General features: G+C 34.9%; 2 protein-coding genes across 3 annotated transcripts; one reads left to right on the forward strand and one right to left on the reverse strand.

Annotated features, from left to right (window-relative positions):
- Positions 1–570: 570 nt before the first annotated feature.
- Positions 571–17367, reverse strand: Pez (protein tyrosine phosphatase non-receptor pez). The gene is made up of 10 exons (XM_085941964.1): positions 16444–17367; positions 15952–16118; positions 14480–14732; positions 12648–12898; positions 9944–11690; positions 8478–8702; positions 5682–5876; positions 4922–5102; positions 3399–3562; positions 571–2898 (listed from the first exon to the last, which is right to left on the reverse strand). Exons 1-10 carry the CDS (start codon positions 17077–17079, stop codon positions 2770–2772), a joined length of 3948 nt encoding a protein of 1315 aa, XP_085798090.1. The 5' UTR covers positions 17080–17367; the 3' UTR covers positions 571–2769.
- Positions 17368–17646: 279 nt separating this feature from the next.
- On the forward strand, positions 17647–18804 carry LOC147075662 (uncharacterized). 2 transcript variants are annotated; one of them, XM_085941771.1, is made up of 2 exons: positions 17647–17767; positions 17882–18804. In XM_085941771.1, the coding sequence occupies exon 2, from the start codon at positions 17899–17901 to the stop codon at positions 18667–18669; it is 771 nt and encodes a 256-aa protein (XP_085797897.1). In that variant the 5' UTR covers positions 17647–17767; positions 17882–17898; the 3' UTR covers positions 18670–18804. The 2 variants fall into 2 exon arrangements, with proteins under 2 accessions (XP_085797897.1, XP_085797898.1); XM_085941772.1 differs by having other exon boundaries at positions 17648–17755.
- Positions 18805–23898: the final 5094 nt, after the last annotated feature.

Here is a 23898-nt window from a genome sequence, read left to right on the forward strand (position 1 = left end):
GTGTAAACATTTACTGTCGCGATAGTTTAATTTCTATGCTATTGTTGCCGGTAAATCTATGCACTCGTACAGGCCCTATACGTAACACATACCTCAAGTTGTAAATGTGACGACAAATCATGCAATAAATATAATAGTACAACATAATAGATATTATTAATGTAATTTTTCATGTATATATCACCGATTTAAAAAAATATTAATCTCAAGATTTTGATAAAACATTTATAGATGAGGACGAAACGATCATGGTATTTTAAATTGGGAAGACTGTTGGATTGTCTACGTACATTAACTCTTTTACTCCCAGCTGATTTAGCCTAGCATATGCGAAAACTCCCAAGCGTTTTTTGACAAAAAATCGTCGATTTAGTTTTTTTTAAATAACTAATTCTACACATGTTTTAAAAATTTGAAACTTTTTTTGTGTGTTCTCAATGGTGTATAAAGCAATAATAAGTAATAATATTGATAGTTTACATCAATAAAACAAAAGAAAAAAATAATGTATCAATATTTATTTAGAAATGAACGGGTAAAACTATGTTTGAACAACAAAACAAGTGTGACAACATTTTTTTATTTATAATTGTTTTATCAAATTTTATAATATAATCTATCATTATGTAGTAACAGAAAAAAAAATAAACAAATTATTATTTATCTATGAAATAGAATTTTTATAAAGCAATCAAAAAAAATCGTATAGTGTCCAAGGTATTCAAGAATATTATTCAATTCACGAAATCGCAAGAGAATTCGATACAGTATCGATGACTAACTGATATGGAATGAAGTAATTTCAAAAAATAAGTCTCAAAGCACTAAATCATTTATAATAATATTTATATTCATGTATTTTTTCACCATCTTATCAAAAGTACAGTGGCATCCATTGTTAGTTCAAAAATTACAAACTTCATTTTGTAATGTGATATATGAATCATAAAACAACTAAAAGAAATATCAGAATTTAAAATGTGTCATAAAAATAATGTTTTATTATTTTTATGACCCTCTTTGGTCTCAAGTTCGACAGCAGAGCAATTATGACTTGTGAGTTAATAGGGTGTGACATAATTATAAATAAAGCGACACTAAAATAAATGTTACTCACACTCAACACACAGTGAATATAATGATTCGTCTACACGAGACGAAATATGACGGGAAAAAATTTGGAATAAATCGTAAATTTGGTTTCAAACTTTCGGCCGATGGATCGGCCCAGATGGAGTTTTCGCATAGGTATGGTGGGCCGAAATATCGGCCCCGTGGGAGTAAAAGGGTTAAATACCGAAGGAGCTATCTGCGTGTATGCATCCCCTAAGGGCAAAAGAAGACATGGACGGTCAAGATTGAGATGGCTTGACTGCGCTATAAGAAGGAATTTTGTTGTTGAATAATACTAGCCAAGTAAATATTTGCTCTAATCGGAATACTATTGGGTACTATCCATATACTCTATGGACAAAGTCTGAGAAGAACATTGAATGATTAGACTTCTAGGAGGAATAAACTGATAATGCTTTCAAAGTGAATGCAAAGTATGTTTTCTTTTCAGTTTACATCATTCAAAGGAATTAATACATGTACTGGGATTCGTGAACCTATATAGTCAATCGAAGCGTGGAGGCCATACAACTAGTTCTTAAATTGCACCACCATTAACAACATGCACGCACTGTAAAAAAATTTACAGTACTCTATATAAGCAAAGTGAGGAAAATTCCTGTGATATAATTTAAAGTTGTTTTTGCCACCCATTGCTACCTTTATAAGAGAAACATTAATTTACATGCAGATTATAGAAATAGTACATGAAAAGTATAATTGGAGTCTTGATAATCTTGCAATAAATAGACACCTCCGTTGCATGCCATACATGAACAGTTTGATAAAATAAAACTAATAAGTTGGCGCAGTCATTACTAATTGAATATAGTAAAATTGCAAACTGATTACGCTCCGATCATTTTAATCGGAGGCGACTCTTTGAGGGACGATGATCTACGACTACCAATGACGATCTAAATTTTATCTAAAATAAAAACAAAAACTTAAAAAGAATCAAGCTTATTTTTCATTTTGAGCAAACTGACTTCCAGCCAAAATCGATTTATCAAAGAAACCACTTATATTGTATTGTGAACTTTACTGACAGCGATACGTTCGATTGGAAGTAAAGAAAATAGAAAAATATACCTATCGTTGGTCAAGTTTGATACTTTGTCAGTAATTTAATTAAAAATATGAATAGGGAATGAAAGTATACACATGTGGACAAAAGAGTTGATTTTTAATCTAGATTTAAGAGTCTAGAATCTAGTGATAGTCAGTGATATTATAGAGATAATATAAACAAGGTCGCGTGAGTCAATGATAAAAATTGTATGTGTTGATTCAAATAGAGAGATAGAATGCCTTCATTAGCAAGATATCTGCAACTGAGTGATAGATGAAAGAATGTTCAATCTCTCAATATTAAAAATTAGTACAAAATATTATTTTCACAGAATATTCTACTGGAACTACAGTTGGATAAATTAATGTGATTTTTCATTTCTCCCTCCTCTGTATTTAAAATAGTATACCGATAATTCTATAGGTTGAGCGAGTGGATAACATCCATGCTCATAAAAAACTTTCTTCGTGAGGCAGTCGACATCCACATCAGATTGTGGAGTCAATTAAAAATAAAATGCATTATAAATCGAATATTTTTACGAAATAAAATAAATAATATATATACGGAATAATTCGTTTAACTTAAATCAATCTGGTTTGTTTCAAGTAGTAAATTAAGATGGCGTGAATAAAGCGATATTGGTGAACGTTCTCAATGAGATTAGCCCTCTGCTGGTGCAGTTGGCTTACTACCCTCGGGATGTCAAGTTCCTGAAACAAAATACATTAATATTAGATGAGACATAATAGATCCCTGATCTAAAAAATTGGGAATATCAATTATTTGATCTCTTCAAGGTGCAGAACTAACGTTCAATTTGGAGGACATCAGCTGTAGTTTTGAGCAAATTTGCTTTGGATACCTATACTATATTTCACTTGCATGAGGGTGAGTTTAGGTGGACATTGCTTTATAAAATCTTAAGATAGGGCGTAATAACCTCACTTGGTATACTTCCTTGTACTGTAAATGATGTTGAATATTTTTTATTACACTATTTTTTAAATTCTGTTTTATTTATACGTATGTATTACCACTTTTGAAAAATGTTATCTACATAATTTCTTTATATTTTTCATGTCATGTACTGAATGTTTTAAACTAACTAAATTTGTACAAATATTTTCCAATAAAGCGTTATATATTTTAATTCCTAATATCTTCATTGTTTTCACTAAAGCGCAAGTGGGTATTGGCCTTTAGTATTTACCTGATTATGTTCAAGGGTATAGAGTAGCAGATCAGTGATGATAGTGACCCCGGTTCGGCCGACCCCTTGAGAGCAAGCCACAAAGACAGGCGGGTTGGCGTTGTGCAGCGGACCCATCTCCCCTGCACAGTGGTGCCTGACCGCAGACAGCTCTTCCAAGAAACCTGCAATTAAATACATACATACCTAGACACTAATGAAACTTCTCAGTCATACTGGTTACATAGTACATATAGATTCTGTGTATTAGTGGGTAACATGCATATTCTATAAAAGTCAATGTTACGATTCAATAAAATTAAAAATATAAAGGGTGTTTTTTTTAGAGGTATAGAACTTTGAAATGGAATAAAACAAAGATGACTTTTTATATTGACATGAAATTTACTTTATTCGAAAGATGCTCTTCTGGCATTATAATTTAAATATGACTTCTGGCATATGACCGCCACGGCTGGCTCGGACGTAGTCTAATCTGGAGGTCCAATTTTCGATGACTTTTTCCAACATTTGTGGCCGTATATCGGCAATAACGCGGCGAATGTTGTCCTCCAAGTGGTCAATCGTTTCGGGCTTATCGGGGTAGACTAGCGACTTCACATATCCCCACAGAAAATAGTCAAGCGGCGGTAAATCACACGATTTTGGAGGCCAATTCACGGGTCCGAAATCGTGAAACTATGCAGTTACCAAACGTTTCCTTCAATAAATCAATTGTGGCACGAGCTGTGTGACATGTTGCGCCGTCTTGTTGAAACCACAGCTCCTGCACATCATGGTTGTTCAATTGATGAACGAAAAAGTCAGTAATCATGGCTCTATAGCGGTCACCATTGACTGTAACGTTCTGGCCAGCATCGTTTTTAAAGAAGTCTTCTTTCTTTGACCATGTCCGATCCTAATAGGATCATATGGGCCACCACAGAGTAGACGTTTGTATTAACAGATTTTGTTTTTACGAGAAATGGATATCAGCCACTTGCTCAACCTATTAGGTACATACCCTGACTCACACACATATTGAAAAACAATACGTGTACTTGCCAGACCCAGGATTCGAACCTGGGACCCACGGCATGATAGTCCAACGCTTATGCCGCGCGGCCACCGTGGGCGAAGAGTACGGAAAGCAAAGAAGTACGGACCAATTATTCCACCAGCCCATAAAGCACACCAAACAGTCAATTTTTCTGGATGTAACGGTGTCTCAACATACACTTGAGGATTATCATCACTCCAAATACGGCAGTTTTGTTTATTGACGTATCCATTCAACCAAAAGTGAGCTTCATCGCTAAACAAAATTCGCTTATGAAAATCGGGATCAACGGCAATCTTGTTTTAAAATAAATTTTCACAATTTGGAAGCGTTGTTCAGGCGTCAGTCTATTCATGTTGAAATGCCAAACCAAACTAAACATAAATCACTTAACAGCTGACAAAATGGCCGCCAATTAAAAAAGTGCTGTCAGCTTAAAGTTCTATACCTCTAAAAAAAACACACTTTATTAATCACGGCATACCTAGGAAATGTTCTGTCGACTTGGGAACTGTCACAGAGTCTGGCCATTGAGGGTACTGCAAGTGCCAAACAGTCCTGGTGTGTGACATGGTGCCTGATCCACTTTGTTTGCTGTTGGAAACCCTCAATCGGGATGTGATTACATATCCTGATGATTGGCTCGATTCAACAAATACTTGGAACTGGAAATAATATGTCACATTATTTACTGTGAATTTCAGTTAATGCTTTAAGATTGTTTAATATATTGATGTTTCTAAAATGGTATATTAATTTTATTGATCGGGAATTATTGTGGTATCTTGGCGTTATTTTGTGCTGGGACAAATATTCATTGGAATGTTTTCCTTTTTTAGTGCAAGCATAGCGTAAGTCATACAATTACAATCAGACCTGTCAAAATGCTTGATGTGGAGTTAACATCATGACGAATCTGACAGACTCCTTGTGAAGAATTTTTTTAATTCTAAGCGGTGCCGGCATATTACAATAATTTACAAATCAGCGATAAGTAAATCAAAAAATGAAATAGGTACCTTTATAAATAGTCTAATATTCTTACGTAGGTATAACAAAACCATAACAATTACTGCCTTTATTTCTTTGATAATGTATCAACGCACACGGCATTTTTTTTGCAATTCACTAAAGTTCCCACTTAATGAGCAACTCCGATTGTGGTTTTAGGCAATAACTCTTCAGGAGTCATCTTATTTATATCTTTCTTTTCACTTGTTCCAATAATTTATTTATGTATGTACCTGACCAAACTCTTTAAGTCTTCCGGGTAGCGTATCAGGTAAATGCAAAGGAGAGGTGGAGGCAGATATAAAAGTGATAAGTCTCGTTCCGGCTTCCCATACGGCTTGCCAAAAACTAGTTGCGCCCGCTATCGACCCGCTCCCTGGACCAATTGAACACGCTATGTAAAACCTTTGACTGCTTCCTACGCTGGCCTGAAAACACAATGAATTATTACAATTATTATAAAATCCGTCTCAGACTATTCATGTATTGTTTATTTTTACACCATTTTCGCAGAACATATCTTTGGGTTGGCAGCGCAAATATTATGTGTGCTTTGTGAAATTAGAATTGATTGAATATGGAAGGCGAAGTAATTAAATGAAATACCCATTTAGATGTACATACCAGTGGCGAAGGGTGACTTTTGGAAAGAGGAAGGCTGTGGAGATCAAAGAAAAAGAGCACACTTATCAGGTGTCCTCACAGGAAATAACACAATAATACGATATTACTACTGATGAATAAGTACACACTAATGTCAACATCACACTGAATAGATGAAAATTTCAATAGCTCACTGACGATATAGAATTGAGCAATGAATATAAATTATGTATTTTCCTATACCTACAAGTAACATACGCCTAACAATATATCATTGATAAATTTATCAACAGCCCAATATGACAAACAACTAAACAAAAAAATAATATACTTATATGTTCTATGACTGAATTAAATGATAAATAATAATCACGAGATAAAATTATTAATTATTTTTAAAAATATTCTATCTTTATATGATGTGATTGAACAAATAGAAATTATTTTTTAAAATTATTATTTGAATAAAGCGCCAAAGCGACAGTCCTCGACACTAAATATATAAGCTTTGCCTTATAAGCCTATAGATTCGTATGAATAAAACCAGACTGCTCCGATGGCCTTGAGACGCAGTTCATACAATAAGCTCGGCAAATTATTGTCGAGTGAATCGATATCTCAATACTCCTCGCTAGAGCCGTTGATTTGTCACTTATTATTTATTTATTCTACATTATTCTGACGATAGATGGCTCTCATTTATATATATATTTTTTTAATATCAACTATTATTCTGACGATATATTCAATTGGTTCCCGCACATTTTTTTTATTTAAGTACAGTATAACCCCTATTTTACATTTTTTCAGGGACTGAAAAAAAAACCTAAATGGAGGGAAAATGTAAAAGGGGTATTGAAAAAAAGAACATTTAAATTTTATGTTTCTAAAAAAATAACGTTTTATTAAAAAACAACATTCAATTAAAATTTTTCTTTGCTTTCCTTTGGTTAGACATTATGTGTTTGAAAGAATGAGGACGTAAAAATGAATAATAATCGAACCGAAAGCAATATGAAATAAATAAACCGCGAACTTGTAAGACTGATGACAGAATAATGACAGACGGAGTGTATACAAAACACACACACGATGCCAAGAGAAAAGATGGCGACCAATGGACCAATCACCTTGTTATGCGCTTTTGAATATTTCCGACGTAAATCGCGGGAAAGAAAAACGTAAATGCGGGTATTAAATGTACTGAAATACATCGGGACTGAAAAAATTACACGCAATTGCCGGGAAAACGTGAATTCTGGGCACGTAACAACGAGGTTATACTGTATTTAAATTTAAATACTTTCTATCTATTTTCTTAGAAGGTAGGCTTCAAATAATCGCCTACTATGGAGCCTTTGCCACTGGTACATACAATACTTTTAGAGCAGAAATTTTTTTTTCCCTTTATTTTGTTAACTGTCAATTCATGGTGGAACTGCATTGTATTGTTGTTTTTATTTAATAACGGACGAAACCGGTCCTAATATATTAATTAAAAGTGGAATAAGTACTATAAAAAATTGCGTTTTATTAAATAAAAACAACAATAGCAGAAATTTTGTGTATAATAGCTCAATTTTGATAAAAACCGGGCTTACAATATCTGCACAGTAAACCCAGCGATATGGGTTTACACAGAGTGAGGGTTATACAAGCAGATTATTTTATTATGGTTAATGGTTAGTTATTTAGCCAACCCTTTGGGTATATGGCTAAAATATCTAAATGACAAAGCCAATTTATTACGACACAAACTAATTAAAAAAATTGAAGATATTCCTTGGTTATGAATATGAACTAATATATTATATTATATTCATATGGCGATAGTAAAAATAAACCCATTGCGAAACAAAATCACAGAATCAGTAATATACAATGACACAGTGAAACTGGCAAGGCATCAATCCAGACAACAGTTTGGCCTGAAACTCATCTGGGGAAGGCATATGTGTTACATGACTCAACAATGTGCTGCGTGGTCTGAACCTCATCACACTTGCTGTGGTGACTCTTTCAAGCCTCACTTATGCATCATAAAGCACACCTGGAATGCCCACACCGGATTCGGTTCAGACATACGTCATATCTGCGTGAAAGCCTAGGGCCAGGAACTATTTCTGCCACCGTTAGTTCTATCATAACTATGTGGTTGTGCGATATTTATTATTTTTATTACTTTTATTTTGATTTATATCTTTATCTTCAACTTTCATTTTTTGCTATCGAAGCCGGAAAATTTAAAATCAACGGCTCAATTATTCGGCAGCATTTATAAAATTAAATAATTTGTTAGTCTGTAAAGTTCCCTAGACTTTGAAATAACAATATTTTATTAAATATAAAACTGTTATTCTTCTTCTTCTCATCCTGTAATAATTATAAATACTTATATAAATATTTGAAAAACATGTCGTACTCACAGTAATATGAGATGCGTTAATGTATCCATGCTTGTTGAATTTGGACGGTGTGAGTCGTACACGGTTATCATCGTAAGGTAAATACTCTGTATTCCCTGCGTTCAAATGAGAATTCTCAGGATTCAATGCCACCGTGACACCTGTATTTAAATCACGTCCCTTTGGGATTCGTTCAAAGGCGAAAGAGAGTTGAGAGTCGGACATCTTTCTCTCCAACAACTGGCACTGCAATTCGAAGGAAACATTCACAAAAAGTGTCACATATTTAAATATTTCTCCACACTCGAGAATTAAACCTTGCTACAGCCTCACCCAGAAGGCAACCCGCTTGCCATTATTTTTGTGTTACCTGAAATACACATTAAAAACATGCATTTTTGGCAACGGTTTTCTCCATCGAAGGCAGTGCTTTCAAAATTTTTACATACCCCCCCCCCAAAATCCAAAAAAAAATATTTTCCAGCCCCCTTTGCTGAAGAATAAATTATTTTAGTTATCAAAAGTCTTATTTGGCATTAATTATTACTACACACACATTATATATTTATCACCAACAAAATAAAATAAGAAAAAGAATAAAAGTTCACCCAGATTGAGAGATATGACAATTTGATAACAAAATGACTATAAAAATTGTCGCCACAGCTTAGCAACAATGGTCAACGTGTAACATCTTGTGTGTACACTGCGCGAAATGCTCGATTCAAAATTTTTGATAATGTTCGATTGGGCGATATCGATCTTGCTAAGTGGCAGGCAGGGGAGAAGAATATGCACAGCGACCAGCGAAGTGCTGCAATCACCGCCTTGATAGCAAATCGAGCATACATACACATACACCTCGAATCGTCTCAAGTCGTTTTTCGATCAATATAAATATATAATTGTAAAAGACAATCATAAATAAATGTGTAGTTTTATTGAAACATTTCACGGCCCGCCTGCAGAAATCCTACCTGCCCAGGGGGCACGGCCCATGAGTTTCGGAAGCACTGATATAAGGTATCATAGGTGGGGGTTTCTATCAACTAGGGCACAGTAGGCTGCATAATGATTTTTATTCTTTTTTTTGGCCATGTTCGATCCCAATAGGGTCATATTGGGGTTTGTATTAACAGATTTTTTTTTTGTTTTGGAATGGATGTTAATCACTTGCTCAACCTATTACGTCCTTCCTCTGACTCCAAACATAAATTGAAAAACAATATGAGCATTTACCAGACCCAGGATTCGAACCTGGGACCCATGATATTTATAAGGCGAGACATATGCCATAATAATATTCACCTATTATGCAATTATATACATAATATCCATAACTTTTTTATGTTTGGTACTGAAAAAATTTAAATGGAAAATAGTAGGAAGGTATCCCCAATATATTTATCGTTATAATGAGAGGAACAAATTAAGTAAGCAATCATTTTATTTCTGTATACTAATATTAGGAAATAATAACTACTTACCATTGTCTCTTTTGATATTGTTGACGGTAGAGGTTGCAATTTGGGTAATGCAGTCGACCAGCGATAGTTGTCATCTGGTTGGGGTCCAGCCGGGGCCTTCTTCCCCCTGTCCCTCCCGAGGGTGGCGCTCTTCACTTCGGTCTTGTTAGTTTTACCGCCGAACATCCCCCACCGCCGTCGCTTTTTCTCTTTACTTTGAACGCTGCTGCCTGTGGCCGTCGATATTCCGCTCATGTCCAATTCATATCCGCTACTCTGCCGGGTCGAATCAAAGAACGACGATGATGGAGCAGTCATATCCAAACCACCGTGTAAAGTGGACGTGACGGATATTTGGGATTTATTATGAAAGCTGTCGGATAAACTGACAGATTTGGGAAAGTTAGCAAAATTCTTCCCCGAGCCTCGTTTAGAATCGGCGTCACTGTTAATAGTGATCGTCGTGATATTGTTACTGTCCGACTGCTGTATCAGAGTTGACTTCGCCGAAGCACTCAAATTGGCTGGCGAGCCTCTCAAAGACGCAAGATTTCCCGGATCCGACGGAGCACTCTCCTTCGAAAGGGTCACTGACATTAAAGAATTAGTCACATCTTGCAAATCGTTACCGGACATCACGTTATTGTTGAGGATCACTTTGGTATCGTCTACTAATGCGTCACTATTACTGTCTGTTTTGATGAAGGGAGGATTTCGGTACTGGTTATCGGGGGAGTAACGGATATTGTTTATGAGGACATTCGGATTGAAGGCAGAGGCAAAATCAGCGAGAGGATTAGAAGAAGGCGGTGGCATGAAGCAAGAGGTCCGTTCATCGTTCAGCACAACGGAGACGGGTTGGCTGGTCTTCCTCGGTTGGATGATTTCCGGGGGAGCGATCTGAGGGGGTGACGTGAGGCTGCGAGCCCTATGGCGGACACCAGGTGGTGTCACTTCATTCCGCCAGGATAGAGGAACGTTCTCATAGATGGGCTCCTGCGAATCACTGACCGAATTCAATTTCATCGGCTGTTGCAGGACTCCATGGTTCCCGTAAGGTGGCCGAGCGGCGGGCACGCAATAGATGATGTTCCCCCTGTCGTCATGCAGTTTTTGAATATGTTGCGGGGCTTCGATGACAGTGCGGCCGTTGGGGAGGTCGCCCGCAGATGCGAGATTTTCATAAGTCCCATGCGCCGGCGGCAGCATGTTCTGCCCACCCGCATATCCCATTAAATTGTGCATGTTTCCGGCGTGCAAGTGACTCATGTACTGCCTACTCAAGAACGTTCGGGAAGAGACCAGATCCGGACTGGATCCGGAAACATGAGGGCTGATGTAACCCCGGTGATAGCCCACCGGACCGATGCTCTGACTGGCGACAGCCAGATCTGGAGTGGAATTAGATGCCAATCCGTTGTTAGGATACGGAGGCGGGGGCTTGTAGACATTTAAATATTGAATCTGTTGATGCGACGCCTCCAAAGAGAATGCCGCGTAAGCATCGTGCCTCATAGGGTTGACAGCGTAAGGGACGTCCTGACCGTTGAACGCGGCCGTGTGTCTTGTGACGTCGGGATAATGAATGGGTCTGTGAATTTCAGGTTGGGATCCGTAGACAAACGGTTTTGTAAAGATTACGGGGTCGGTGTGGGTGTGTGCGTGGGGCTGATGATTTTGAAAGTGTACGGGATCGAGCCGCTGACTGTACTTCTGTTGTATCGCCGTGTCGTAATCGGGCGCAGCTCTGTATGAAGGAAGGAGTGCCCTGAAAAATTTGCAATATATGATTTAATAAACTTGGAAAATGTATTTAATTAAATCATTATGTCAAAATTTCATCACTTCAATACATAATACAATGGGATCTTTTACTTTTGTCCTATTCCATCGAGTCATTTTTTGCAACCTGGTTTTCGCCTTTTGGCATCTTCAGGTACTATGTACAATAAATAAAATATAGTTAGTTCTCATCTATATAGCAAATTAATACATTAAGTAAAGAAGTAGGTAATTAGAAAATCCAAAGTGTTGGAAATTCTGAAATGGTTGGAATTTACATAGATAGTCGGTAAATTAAATATAACAAAAGCACGCTTTGATGGCCATTTAGATTTTCATACAGTTTTGTCAATCTGTGAATTTTGAAAATGTCATCTGGAAACACCACAGAATCTTTACCACAGACCAGGTGAAAATGTAAAAAACGTGTAGCTATGTTCAACTGTAATATAAAATTTTATTTATGATGGCGAAGGGCAAGCATTATTGTTTAATTTTTAACACCTGTATCCTCAGTCAAATATAATATGTTTGTTTATGTTACATAATGAGAATGGGAGAGTGTGGTAGATCACTACCAGTTTCGACACTGTACAGTGATCACAGCCTACTTGAAATTGGACATGCTTACCATGTTGGACAGACTAATCTTTGATAAAAGGTAATGTTATGGTATTACTTTTAATAAAAGATCTTAGATCAAAGACATATTTTATGAAATATAGGCTATTACCCTGTAAAAGGTTTTATAAAATATTCTTCATAAAAGATATTTGTCCAAGATCTTTGATAGTCTAATGGGGCCCCCTAATCCTTAGTGTTAGTGGTTTTTTTTTCAGCTTCACTTTCAAATTGGTCTCTGTCATCTAGGAAAGTTTTTTTTAACGCCTTTATTGGTAACAAATACCTCAAAATCATGAAGCAGAAAATAATGTGATGCTACCTTAGTTTGTCAATGTCATTTTGAGACTGCAGAAGTCCATTGGAGTTGGTGAGATCTAAACAAGAAGTGGACAACGCCCTTTGAGCATTGGTGAGAGGGTGAGAAGGTTCCGCCTGCAGGCCGTGTTGCGAGCCGCCGTGGATCAACGACTTGAGGTCGTGAGATTCCAGCAATCCTGGCATACTTCCGCTTATTGCTTTGTTAAGCGGAATGAAATCCAAGTCGTCACGACTGTCGCATAGTCCATCATTCTGAAAAAAAATGTTCAATATAAGTGATCAATTAATCACCTAAATTATAAATGCTAGACCAACTGATTAGGAGGGCGGTTGGTAAACTGGCTCTTTGGTACACATACAGGAATATTGAAAGTGAAAATAAACTATTATATATATAAAACACCCTTTCACATTTATTATTTCTGGATAACCATTTTAAACATGGTAGATTTTTTTCTGTACAGGTTTCTGGAAGAGTAAAGCGATCCTAACCTTTATTACAAATCTTCTAAATACCAAAATCAACATTTTTTTGGCACTTTTAAATTGCAATCGCTGGATGCAACGAGAGAGAAGTTGTGGAGCTCGAAATTTTTACTTTTTGGTATTTTGTGGAGAAAGAACACATGTGTTGCTATAAAAGACCTACAGAATGCAGACACGATGATTTTAAAACACATGGAATAGCCATCTGGACGCATACAATCAACAGGCAGTTGTGGCTCTTCGGTGTCACAAGTTTGCTGACTCGTGAGTTAGGGAATATTCATAAGTCAGCAATTTCGTTAAAAATCAATATATTACTCAATATGTAGTCGTAAAAAATAGATGACAATGTTTTTTCGAGTGTTACCACACTCTCTTGAAGAGTTAGATTACTATATTCGAGTCAAATAAAATTAATAAAAGGAAGTTTTTATTTCACAACAATTATATATTTTTTTCTTTATTCAGGGTTTTTATTCTCAAGAAATATTATAAAATAAATGATGATGAGGTTTAATACGTTATCAATAATTGAGATATGTCGAATTGCTATGTGAAATTAATGTGATAAGGAGGCAAGTAACCACAATAACTTATCACATTTTGTAAATAAAATATGGATATCCATTGGATAAATTCACAATATTATTATGAATCTTTTAGAATTATTTTTAACTCTGTCCGATGCTATCTAATAAATACGATGATGTGGTCAACTTATTTAATAGTACCATTGTAAAAGTAAATTAACATGTTCGATGCTAAGCGGAGCACGTCCACAGAGTGGGGGTTGTATTAACAGAGTTTTTTTATGTGTACCAAGACATTTAGGTGTAAACCTCTAGCCAGATATCTTTTGCTATTACGAAATGAAGAACAATGTTGCGTTTAACGTTAAATATGCACCCTCATGCCACTCGTGATTAACAAATCTATCTATTTTGTCTGTGGTCCTATTGATCTGAAATCTTCACTAGTCTATTTTTTGTAGTCGGTCCCCGAATATAAATGTGAAAAAAATATGCTGTCTATTTACTTTCTGAGATAATTAAAGGCAAATGTTCCTCACTCGACATGTTTCTAAAATTGGGAGTGCGGTGGGAGTCTCCTTTTGTATGCTATAGTGCCACTTAAGCTCTTCATGCAAATTCTACATCTTTACCATGCTGCCTTCTGTGGGTTCTTTGCTTTAGGCTCACATATCCAACATCAACGCTCTTTGAAAATCTTATATTCTATAGAAATAATTATATGTAAAATAAATTGTATGAAAAAGCCACAATATTTATATATATATATATTTTAACCAAAGCAAACATTTCACTGAAAAGTTAACACATTACTGACCTGAAAATTGGGCTGGGGTTGTTTTTGGTGCGGTAAGGCGGTAGGTGTGCTGGTGCTATTGGCTGATTGGGATATGTGAACGGACTGCAGCAACTGGTGTTTCATATAGAAGGTGTGCTGCAACACGCACAGCCGCCACACGTATTTGCCATCGTCCGATGAGCCGAACACAAAAGTGGCACTGTCGTTGGGATTCTGGCACTCCACACTGAACGTTCGTTTGTGATTTATAACGTTAGTTATGTCGGTCCATCTGGAAATAGTAATGTTGTTTTCATTATCGATAAAAGCAATAGTAAATTAAAATGCTTCGAGAAGCAAATAACATGTGTTACTGCATGCTTTGTAATGGTTAACGTTAGTATTGTTCCAAATACGGCAGCCTATTTTCAAATTAGATTGCGATTAGCAAATTGGTCATCCAGAGAATAAAAAAAAATGCTAAAACCTCCAGGTTTTGGCAGTGTATATAATAAACAAAGTCAAAGCTATAGTGTGACATTTATTTCTGTAGGAAGGGGGTCTGGGTAATAGAGAAATAGGCAGCCATCGTAATCCAGTGCGTAAGGCACTGTCCTTTCATCCGGAGGCTCTGGGTTTGATTCCTGGTGACAATTTCTCAAACCCTGGGTGTTTGTGATTGTTTCACTTTTATTACTAATTACACTACTGTCATTGGGCCGCACGGCCAGTTGTAATGTTAAAAAAAAGGATATATATATATATTTCTTTTAAATAGAGATGGTATATTGTAGCATGTGGGAGATTTTTAGTTTCCCAGATGGCATGGAATACAGAAGTCGCATTATAGTCTGATGTAATTTTGTGCATGCTTTTTTCGACCATGTCCGACCCTAATAAGATCATATGGGCCTCCACAGAGTGGAGGTTTGTATTAACGGGTTTTGTTTTTACGAGAAATCTATGTCAGCCACTTGCTCAACCTATTAGGTCCATACTCTGACTCATACACAAATTGAAAAACAAGATGTTTACTTGCCAGACCCAGGATTCGAACCTGGAACCCACGACGATATATGATCCGATGCCTAAGCCGCGATGTCATTGCGGTGTCAGTGTTTTTATATGGCAGTGATTCTCTTTCTTATATCATTGATACAGTGCCACCATATCAATCAATGAAAGGCACATTATACCACAAAAATTTTAAACCTTTTATTTTCATAAAACTAAGTACTCAGGTGTAACTTGACAGACCAAGAAAAATGTGAGAAGAGATGCCATAAAAATTTGCCAATAGTAGTGACTGCAAAATATGTTCACTGAGTGAGTAAATTCAAAGGAGGTGACTAAAGATTCATTTGAGCTGTAGAACTTACGTTCAAAGTAGTCGAAACTAAATGAATTTCAAGGCGATTTAGTTCTGGTTTCAACACGTCCACAAATTTTTCTTTTCTTGTTATGTAAATAAAATAACAATACAAGGTGGAATTTCAAATGTAAAGACTCACCTATAAAACTTTGGCGCTTCATTATTTTGTATGTCTACCATAATACCGGTGAGAGATATGGAAATTTGTACATTATTCTGCCGAGATTGGTCTCTCGCGTTGAATGTTTCTTGCCCGTAGCCGGTCAACAGTTGACAGCCGCTGATGTAGCCTTCCTCGGCTTGAGCCTATATTAAAAAATAAATTATGAGTATCAGGAATTATTGTTATAGACTTTATTTATATTACGAGAACACAGTGGAAGGAAAGGACTATGAAAATATTAAATTAAATGAAATTGACTTAAGTAAGCAAGTTAATCTCTTATTAGAATAGGTAAGGAATAATATTAATTAAACCCATAACTACCATTTATGTTCTGAGGTAAAAACCATCATTTGAATCATCCTGCTACAGAATTGGTATCAACACGGACAATTATAATAATAATGTAATTTATAACTTGACATGAACTAAGAATTTGCATCAACTGAGTACTGGTTTACCAATTACCTGTGGTAAGTTTTGAAGCACTTGATGATGCAGAATAACAGCCGCAGTGAGATGTTCCAGCTGTCCACTTTCCACAAGTTGATTACCATCGATTATTTGACCGCCATCTATTATCATTTGTTTCGGAAAAGACAACAGATTTTTCAAATAATCAACAGTGTGCCTCTCTGTATCGTGATTTCCATACTCGGCTTGTCGGCTGTACGAGGCTAACAGAACAGCTTGCTGGCGATCGCAGACTATTCTCCCCTCAATTAAGTCATTCTTCAGTTGGAGGAAGTAGTGATACCTTGTCATTTCGTCTGTAATCAATCCGGTGCCAGATATGACGTAGTACATAACCCGTAAATAAAGCTGGTGGGATGATGCTTGCTTGTCTAATTGACGTTTCAGCGGTCTCTCCAAGTCTACCCATCTCGGCTGTTGGGTTCTGGACGTATATCTTAATCCGAAAAACTCCGATTGGTTAATTACTAGCCTCTGGCACACGTTCTCCAGACATTCCTGTCCTGTGCTGTCAGATCCCAGAGTGCATTCCACAACAACGCCGTCCAACAACTCGATACTTATCACGAATAAACTCTTAGATACTACATTATACTGTCTTGTCTTCTTCAGCTTCAGTTTGAAAGGCATTTTATTATAGAAAATTGATTGTGTTTACATTTTATTGTAGTTATTAAACTATCGCATCGGTAGGCGGATGTCAAGTGACAGTGAAATTCGATCTCTTTGTTTAATTTCCCAACTTTCTAAATTTCGATATACGAATCATGAACTTAACATGAAAATCATTTTTTAAAATCAGCCCGTATAACTCAGAACTGGCTGATATAAGGCAGATTAAAACAATACAACAAATTATACCATCTAAAAATCAGCTACTTATGACACATACCAGCGCGGCCATTTTTTAAATATCCCAAATATTTCAAAAAGTTAAATGGCGTTTGCCAAGGTTTCAATTACACGGTCGGGTAAATTGGTAATATTACACATTTACTTTATCGGTACCTACATGTTGTGATTTTTGAGCAAATTAGAAAATAACGGAAAAATAATTTTTATGGCTTTCCAGTATGCATACTAGTTATATTTTTTTTTTTTTTTGTATGAAACACATTGGAAACAATTTTTTACCAACGACAGCACTAGGCCAATTTGACGTGTCAAGGTCAAGATCAGTCATAAATTATTATCTATGAGCATAGTTAGGACTTCATACCTATTTTTCTTTTAAATAAATATTGACATGTATTTTTTAATTTGAATTGAGAATATCTAATATATTGAAGACGCTAGTGCTTTTGAGGTAAAGCTACGAGTAAGTGCTACTAAATTTACTTTACACAGAATATAGAATATTTATATACCTAGTTGTTATAGGTATTTGTTCATTATTATAAACATTATCCAAATATTTTTGTACTTTATATAGGTTTGATTGTCTCTACCATGGAGTACTCCAATGCGTGTTATTCAATTGACCGCTCACTAAGGAAACGAGCTTTTGCAGGCCATTATACTGAACGACGCTTTGTAAATTCGCTGGGTGAATACCGGGACGTCGTTTGGCTGGCACCGGACGAACAGGAGATCGCCGACGACTTGGCATCGGCAGGAATGATTTACAACAAGATCTTCCCAAATGGTTTCACATCGTATACGGACCCTAGCGTCAGCGGTGCGCCCGCAGCGCCCAGCTTATGGGTGCAACTATCAGACCTGCCTTTCGGTTGTCACTGGTTTCAAATTAAATCGATAGATATCAGGAATAAAGAAATATCATATGTACTTGAACACTTACGTTCGTTACCAAATATCACTTATGACAAACAAAATCAACAGCTTAATAATGAAAGCCATGCGAATGAAATGGAATTTCAGAAAATATATGACTCATTTATACTAGGCGTGAAGCTATTCTTATTAGGTATTGGTAAAGAGGATTTAAAAAATGTTTTGAGGTTTCTTTTGGTGTTAGTGACAACATTGGTGACTGGGTTGTTTCACGTTGTAAGACTAACAGGTGATTTCACATTGAAATTTATCCGAGAGGCTTCCTTTTTCATTCATAATTCCACACCAGTCTTCCTTGGAATTCTCGATTTTTGCAGCAAGATCGTGGGCGGGTTGTATATTTTATTAGCAATGCTTTGGAGGGGGAAAAGTAAACCAAACCCACAGCGGTACCAGCCGATTCAATATAATCCCAATAGATATTAAAACACTTTATTCATTTTATAAACGTAAGTTTAACATTAGTATATTCCGTTTGTTATGGATTATGACAAAAATGCTGAATCTTTTTGAAAAGAAGATGAATTATCTGATTGAATAGTAATATCGACACTAGAAGTTTAAAATACTGTTTAGGGTTAAGGGCCAAAGCAATTTTATACAGAACCAAAATAAATTATTATATTCAGGTATACGAATACAGTAGACTTCCGATTATCCGGGCTAATGGTGGGGAGAGGCAGCACGGATAAACAAAAAACACCGATAATCCGAACTATGGTTTTTTCTTTTTAAAATACCTATATAAATTATACATTTCTAAAGCAGACAATTATTTTAACATGTTTAATACTCATTATTTATTAAGAAAATCTGTGATTTTGGCTTGTTTCCAGGTATCTTTTAAAGATTTCCTAATATCAGTTTGAATTTTCCTAAGAGCTATTATGTCGTTGTATACACCGTATCGTGCACGGATCATCCGCAAACTGGATAATCCGCACGCGGGTAATCGGGAGTTTACTGTATTAAGCTACTTTTTTTATTCATATTGTCAAAATGAATAAACAATATTAATACATTCACATATTTTTTTGCCCCTAACAGTAATTTAATAAATTTCAAATCCTGATAGGTATTGTTTATTTCAATTATTGTGTAAGAATATGTTTTAAAACTTTGATATTTTTATATTATGATTACAATAAGTAACTATCTAAGATTTAGTATTAGTAGTACTAACCATTGCTCACATGACAGCTCAACTCTAAATACTTTCTAATTCGATAATACTCTCTATGAAAAACATAAAAGTTTGCATTTTTCGTGGGTCCCAGGTTCGAATCCTGGGTCCGGCAAGTACACATATTGTTGTTCAATTTGTGTATGAGTCAGAGTATGGACCTAATAAGTTGAGCAAGTGGCTGACATCCATTTCTCGTAAAAACAAAAATCTGTTTATACAAACCTCGACTTTTTTGAGGCCAATATGATTCTATTAGGATTGGACATGGTCGAAAAAAAAGGAGCATATAGGCCTGGGGAGTTAATCCATACTTTTTTTACAAGTTTGTTAACCAATTAAGTGTTTGGCTTTGAATTATACACACACTGACGAAACATCTAAATTTTCCTGACGCTCTACAACTATTCCAATATATGGGTGGCACACTTTTTATGACAGGAGTTGTTACCTTTCTCCAGAGATAAAAGCAACTAATGAGCGAGTGGTCACCCATCACACCACAATCCACATGCAATGCTGCTTAATCTCTATTACAGAAAGCCAATTCATTCAATATGCTTCCAAATTGCATAGCTTCAAAGATTGCACTGTTGCTTATTTATTTTAATCTGCTTATTGGCATAAATTATGTATGCTATCGTGATAACTACAGTGGAACATCAAATTTACGTGCCCGGAATTTACATTTTTTCACATTTGCGTGTAGTTCCTACATAAATGTAAAATCGGGATTTTACTGTATTTAGGATACTAAAATTATTTATTATGAAAAATGAGATTTATTCAATGTATCTATAATAAACTTCAATGTATAGGTTGTTCTGTAATTTTTTTAATACATTATGCTTTTGCACATAATGTAATTTAGTACCCTGAAGCATCCGGAATGTTATTCTTTTGTTCAAAGAAATAATTTTTGTGTTTATGATTTCAATATGATGTCGGTGCTTATTGGCCCAATCTTATAATTTTGCATTCCATGTATTGTTTTCCACCAATTCATTACACCTACTAATATCAGTTAATCTTTCAATTCATTAATATAATTATGAAAATGGAGTAACCATCTTCACAGAATTATTTATGATGAACTATTTTGAAGCTCAATAATAATTTTCAAAATTAATTTAACACTTTACTTACCGCACTCGCCGAAGTCGTAGTCGCTAACGGTTACGAACCCCATACGCCACAGTGAAGTCTTCAGACAAATACAATTTTGCATTACAAAATAAATTTTAATTCAATTTTAAACTTCACTTTCACTGCATTGCTGTTTAGCTCGTTTGGCAGATTGATTGAATTTTGAGGTAAATCGTATATAATTTCAAGTGGCATCAAAACTGGGTCATAAACACTCAATGTCTTTTCTTCGATGAATAGTGAAGTGTTTTGAAACATCTCGAGTTTTGTTTTATTTTATCAAAATAATAACTGAACCGGCATGCACAGGTGGATTAGTGATAATAATACTTATTTTACAGTGGTAAAACATTTTAAAATTATTTAATTTAAATCACAAAATTCATTCAACAGACTTCTTCAACTCCAAAATGATAAAATATTGGAATGCTGTTCTATTTGATGTATTTTCAATATATTCTTTTACTTTAGCAATCGAATTTTACTGATTTTTATCAAAGATTGCTGGTATTTGGCATACCTACCTAGTTTGTTAAATATTGTGCGGTAGGTAAAGTGTAAAGTGGTGAGACGGTGCTCAATCTTTTTGGTAAAGAGTTTATAACATACTACTTACTTTACCACTCCGGATATAATAGTTTCAAGTAATAACAGGTGAGGCAAGAACCTTGTTAATTCAACATTAACTAATTGGATGGAAATTTTTAAAATACACAATACATTTGAGTCGTCGAGTCGCAAAACTGACTCTGGATATTTTTCAAAACCCGATGTATCCAACATTATCCCCCCTTTTTATTAATTAAGTACATGACATTTCCTTGAGAAATGAGGAATTTATCATCATCGTTTTGTTACTAAATAAGATGATAAAATAGAATTATACACTAATATTGACCTTGTAAGTATGAACTGTGATTTTTTCTTAACTAGAAAAATTGTCCAGAACGAGTTTTGTGACTCGTCAACTCATTTATAAAATGTATCCAGCTTAAATATTTTTAGGATATCCAAAGAAAGAGCATGAAAATTAAAATTACATATCGCATAATAATATTTTTTTTAATTATTCTGTTAAATAATAAGAATTTCAAATCACATGTGGAGTTTGTGTTTTTGTCCAGTTTAAAATTAGAATTGTGAACGATTTCTGTATAAACTGTTGAAAAATTATTTTTAATTATTGACAAAATTTGCCAATCGAAATTTGTATTATACACGCTGTGTATGATTAAGATTTATAAGTTAAATCATTTTTTAACTTAATATTATCTTTTGGTCCTGTAATACATTTATTTATGAACATTGCTTATCATTTTAATCCTAAATGCCCAAAGGATTTATTTATTTGACTGTAATCGTTATTATAAATTACCAGTATTATATTATCCAATAGAATTATATATAATTATAATTACAAATTATTAATTGAGTTGGCATTCATTAAGTGGAATTTCATTTTACAAACAGTATCATATTTAAATACTACAGATTGATTTTCGATCGATCGATAGCAATTTTGGTTATCACACCATTATCAAGACTAGTTTGTCTATAACAGGGATGGCGAATCTTGGCACGCGTAAGTAAAAAGGTTCGCCAACCCTGGTGTATAATATAATTTATTTCTACTGTTTGTAATAATTATAAATTTTTTCTGCCGATATTTCAATTGTGCAGCCGTCCAATAAAAAATATGTATGTAGTTATGGTACCTTTGTTGTTAACTGTCAATTCTCGGTGGAAAGCTTAAGACAAATGATTCAATAATGTATTTTAATCATACAAATTGGTATGAATTTGTAATCATAGTTATTTAGTTACTTTTATTAACTTTATCAAATATATTTAAATTTTTAAATAAAAACCATTGTAAATGTTGATTTAGTTAATACTCGTAAATGATTGAGAAGGGGGGAGGGTATTTTCATGATCAGTTGAATATGTCCTAATGAACAAAACTGGTTTTTACTGGTTAAAAATAAAAGTGGAAATGGTAAATGTGTTAATTATTTGTTCATCATATATTGAAGATATTGTAAACAAAGCGATACGGAACAAATGACTTGAATAATGCATTACCCTTTAGAAGTGGCAAAGGGTGGAGGTAGGCTGTTTAGATTTGACATAAATAGTGCACACTAAACTTTGTCGGTCAAACGTTTATGTTTTCATTGAACTAAGACTACAATGTGTAGATAGTGTCTGTTGGTTTTTTAAATTCCAAGTTCTAAATTCAAAAAATCTAAAAATTCCAAAATTAATAATCCAAGTCATAGTAGATAATAGTCAAAAAATATTTGTTTATCTATAAAATACTAATCTGCCACTAAACCATACATAATTAATTTAAAGTATTTTATAGATGGATGAATATTTTTTATCGATTATAGTTTGGTATAGGAGGGCTAAGTGAATTTAAAAAAACTAACCAACACCATCTATATTACACACAGTGAAACCCCAATTCTACGATTTTCAAAGGACCTTAAAAAAACAATGAGTGTGGATATAATTTTTTATTTTTTAAAAAATCTCTTTTTCTCTTTGATTTTTTTTGACATCTTGAATTATTTTCAGTTTCTCAGCTAAAGTTCTAGTTTTTCTTCATGGCGGGCATTTTAGTTGCGACTTATAAAAATTCGAGACAAGCCTGAGCGCCGACCGAGCTGTGCAAACAAAGCGACGCGACTGAAAGGTCTGTATGTATCATAAGCAATTCTACAAAAACGAAATAAAAAATATTCAAGAAAAACGGTCAATCGGGATAATATTTAGACGATAGATTGAGGAAAACGATAAATCGGGGAATGGTTAATGCGGGATTATTTAACATCGTTCTTATGGGTGTTTGGCGGGACTTTAAAAAATGAACGATCCGTGTGGGAAAATGATTTATGCGAGAACGGTAGATCGGGGTTCCACTGTACATGTATTCTTAATTCAACGAAAACAAATAATAATGACTCAAAAAGTGTGCACTATTTTTGTCAGATTGCCTATAGCATACCTAAACTATTATGGTTTGGTTAAGCGAGGTTTAATTGATTTTTAAAAACTAACCAACACCATCCGCAGATTTTATTCTTAGTTCCATTGAAACAAATAAGTATGATAACAACACCCCCTCAACGATACGCCACTGCGCACTTCGTTGATGTATTTTCCTAGCTCAGTCGGTGGAGGGGTTATTAATAATAACGATGTTTCCTTTTGAAAAAGTCGGTAATGACTTGGTTTTATTTCCTTGTATGTAGCGTCTAGTAAATAATTTTACAGGCCAAATGTAGGTGAAGGCGGCAGACAGGAATACGTGACGACCGATG

This window comes from Rhyacophila brunnea, unplaced genomic scaffold, assembly GCF_057557595.1.
Source record: "Rhyacophila brunnea isolate RB1 unplaced genomic scaffold, BYU_Rbru_1.0 scaffold_14, whole genome shotgun sequence".
Lineage (NCBI taxonomy): Eukaryota > Metazoa > Arthropoda > Insecta > Trichoptera > Rhyacophilidae > Rhyacophila > Rhyacophila brunnea.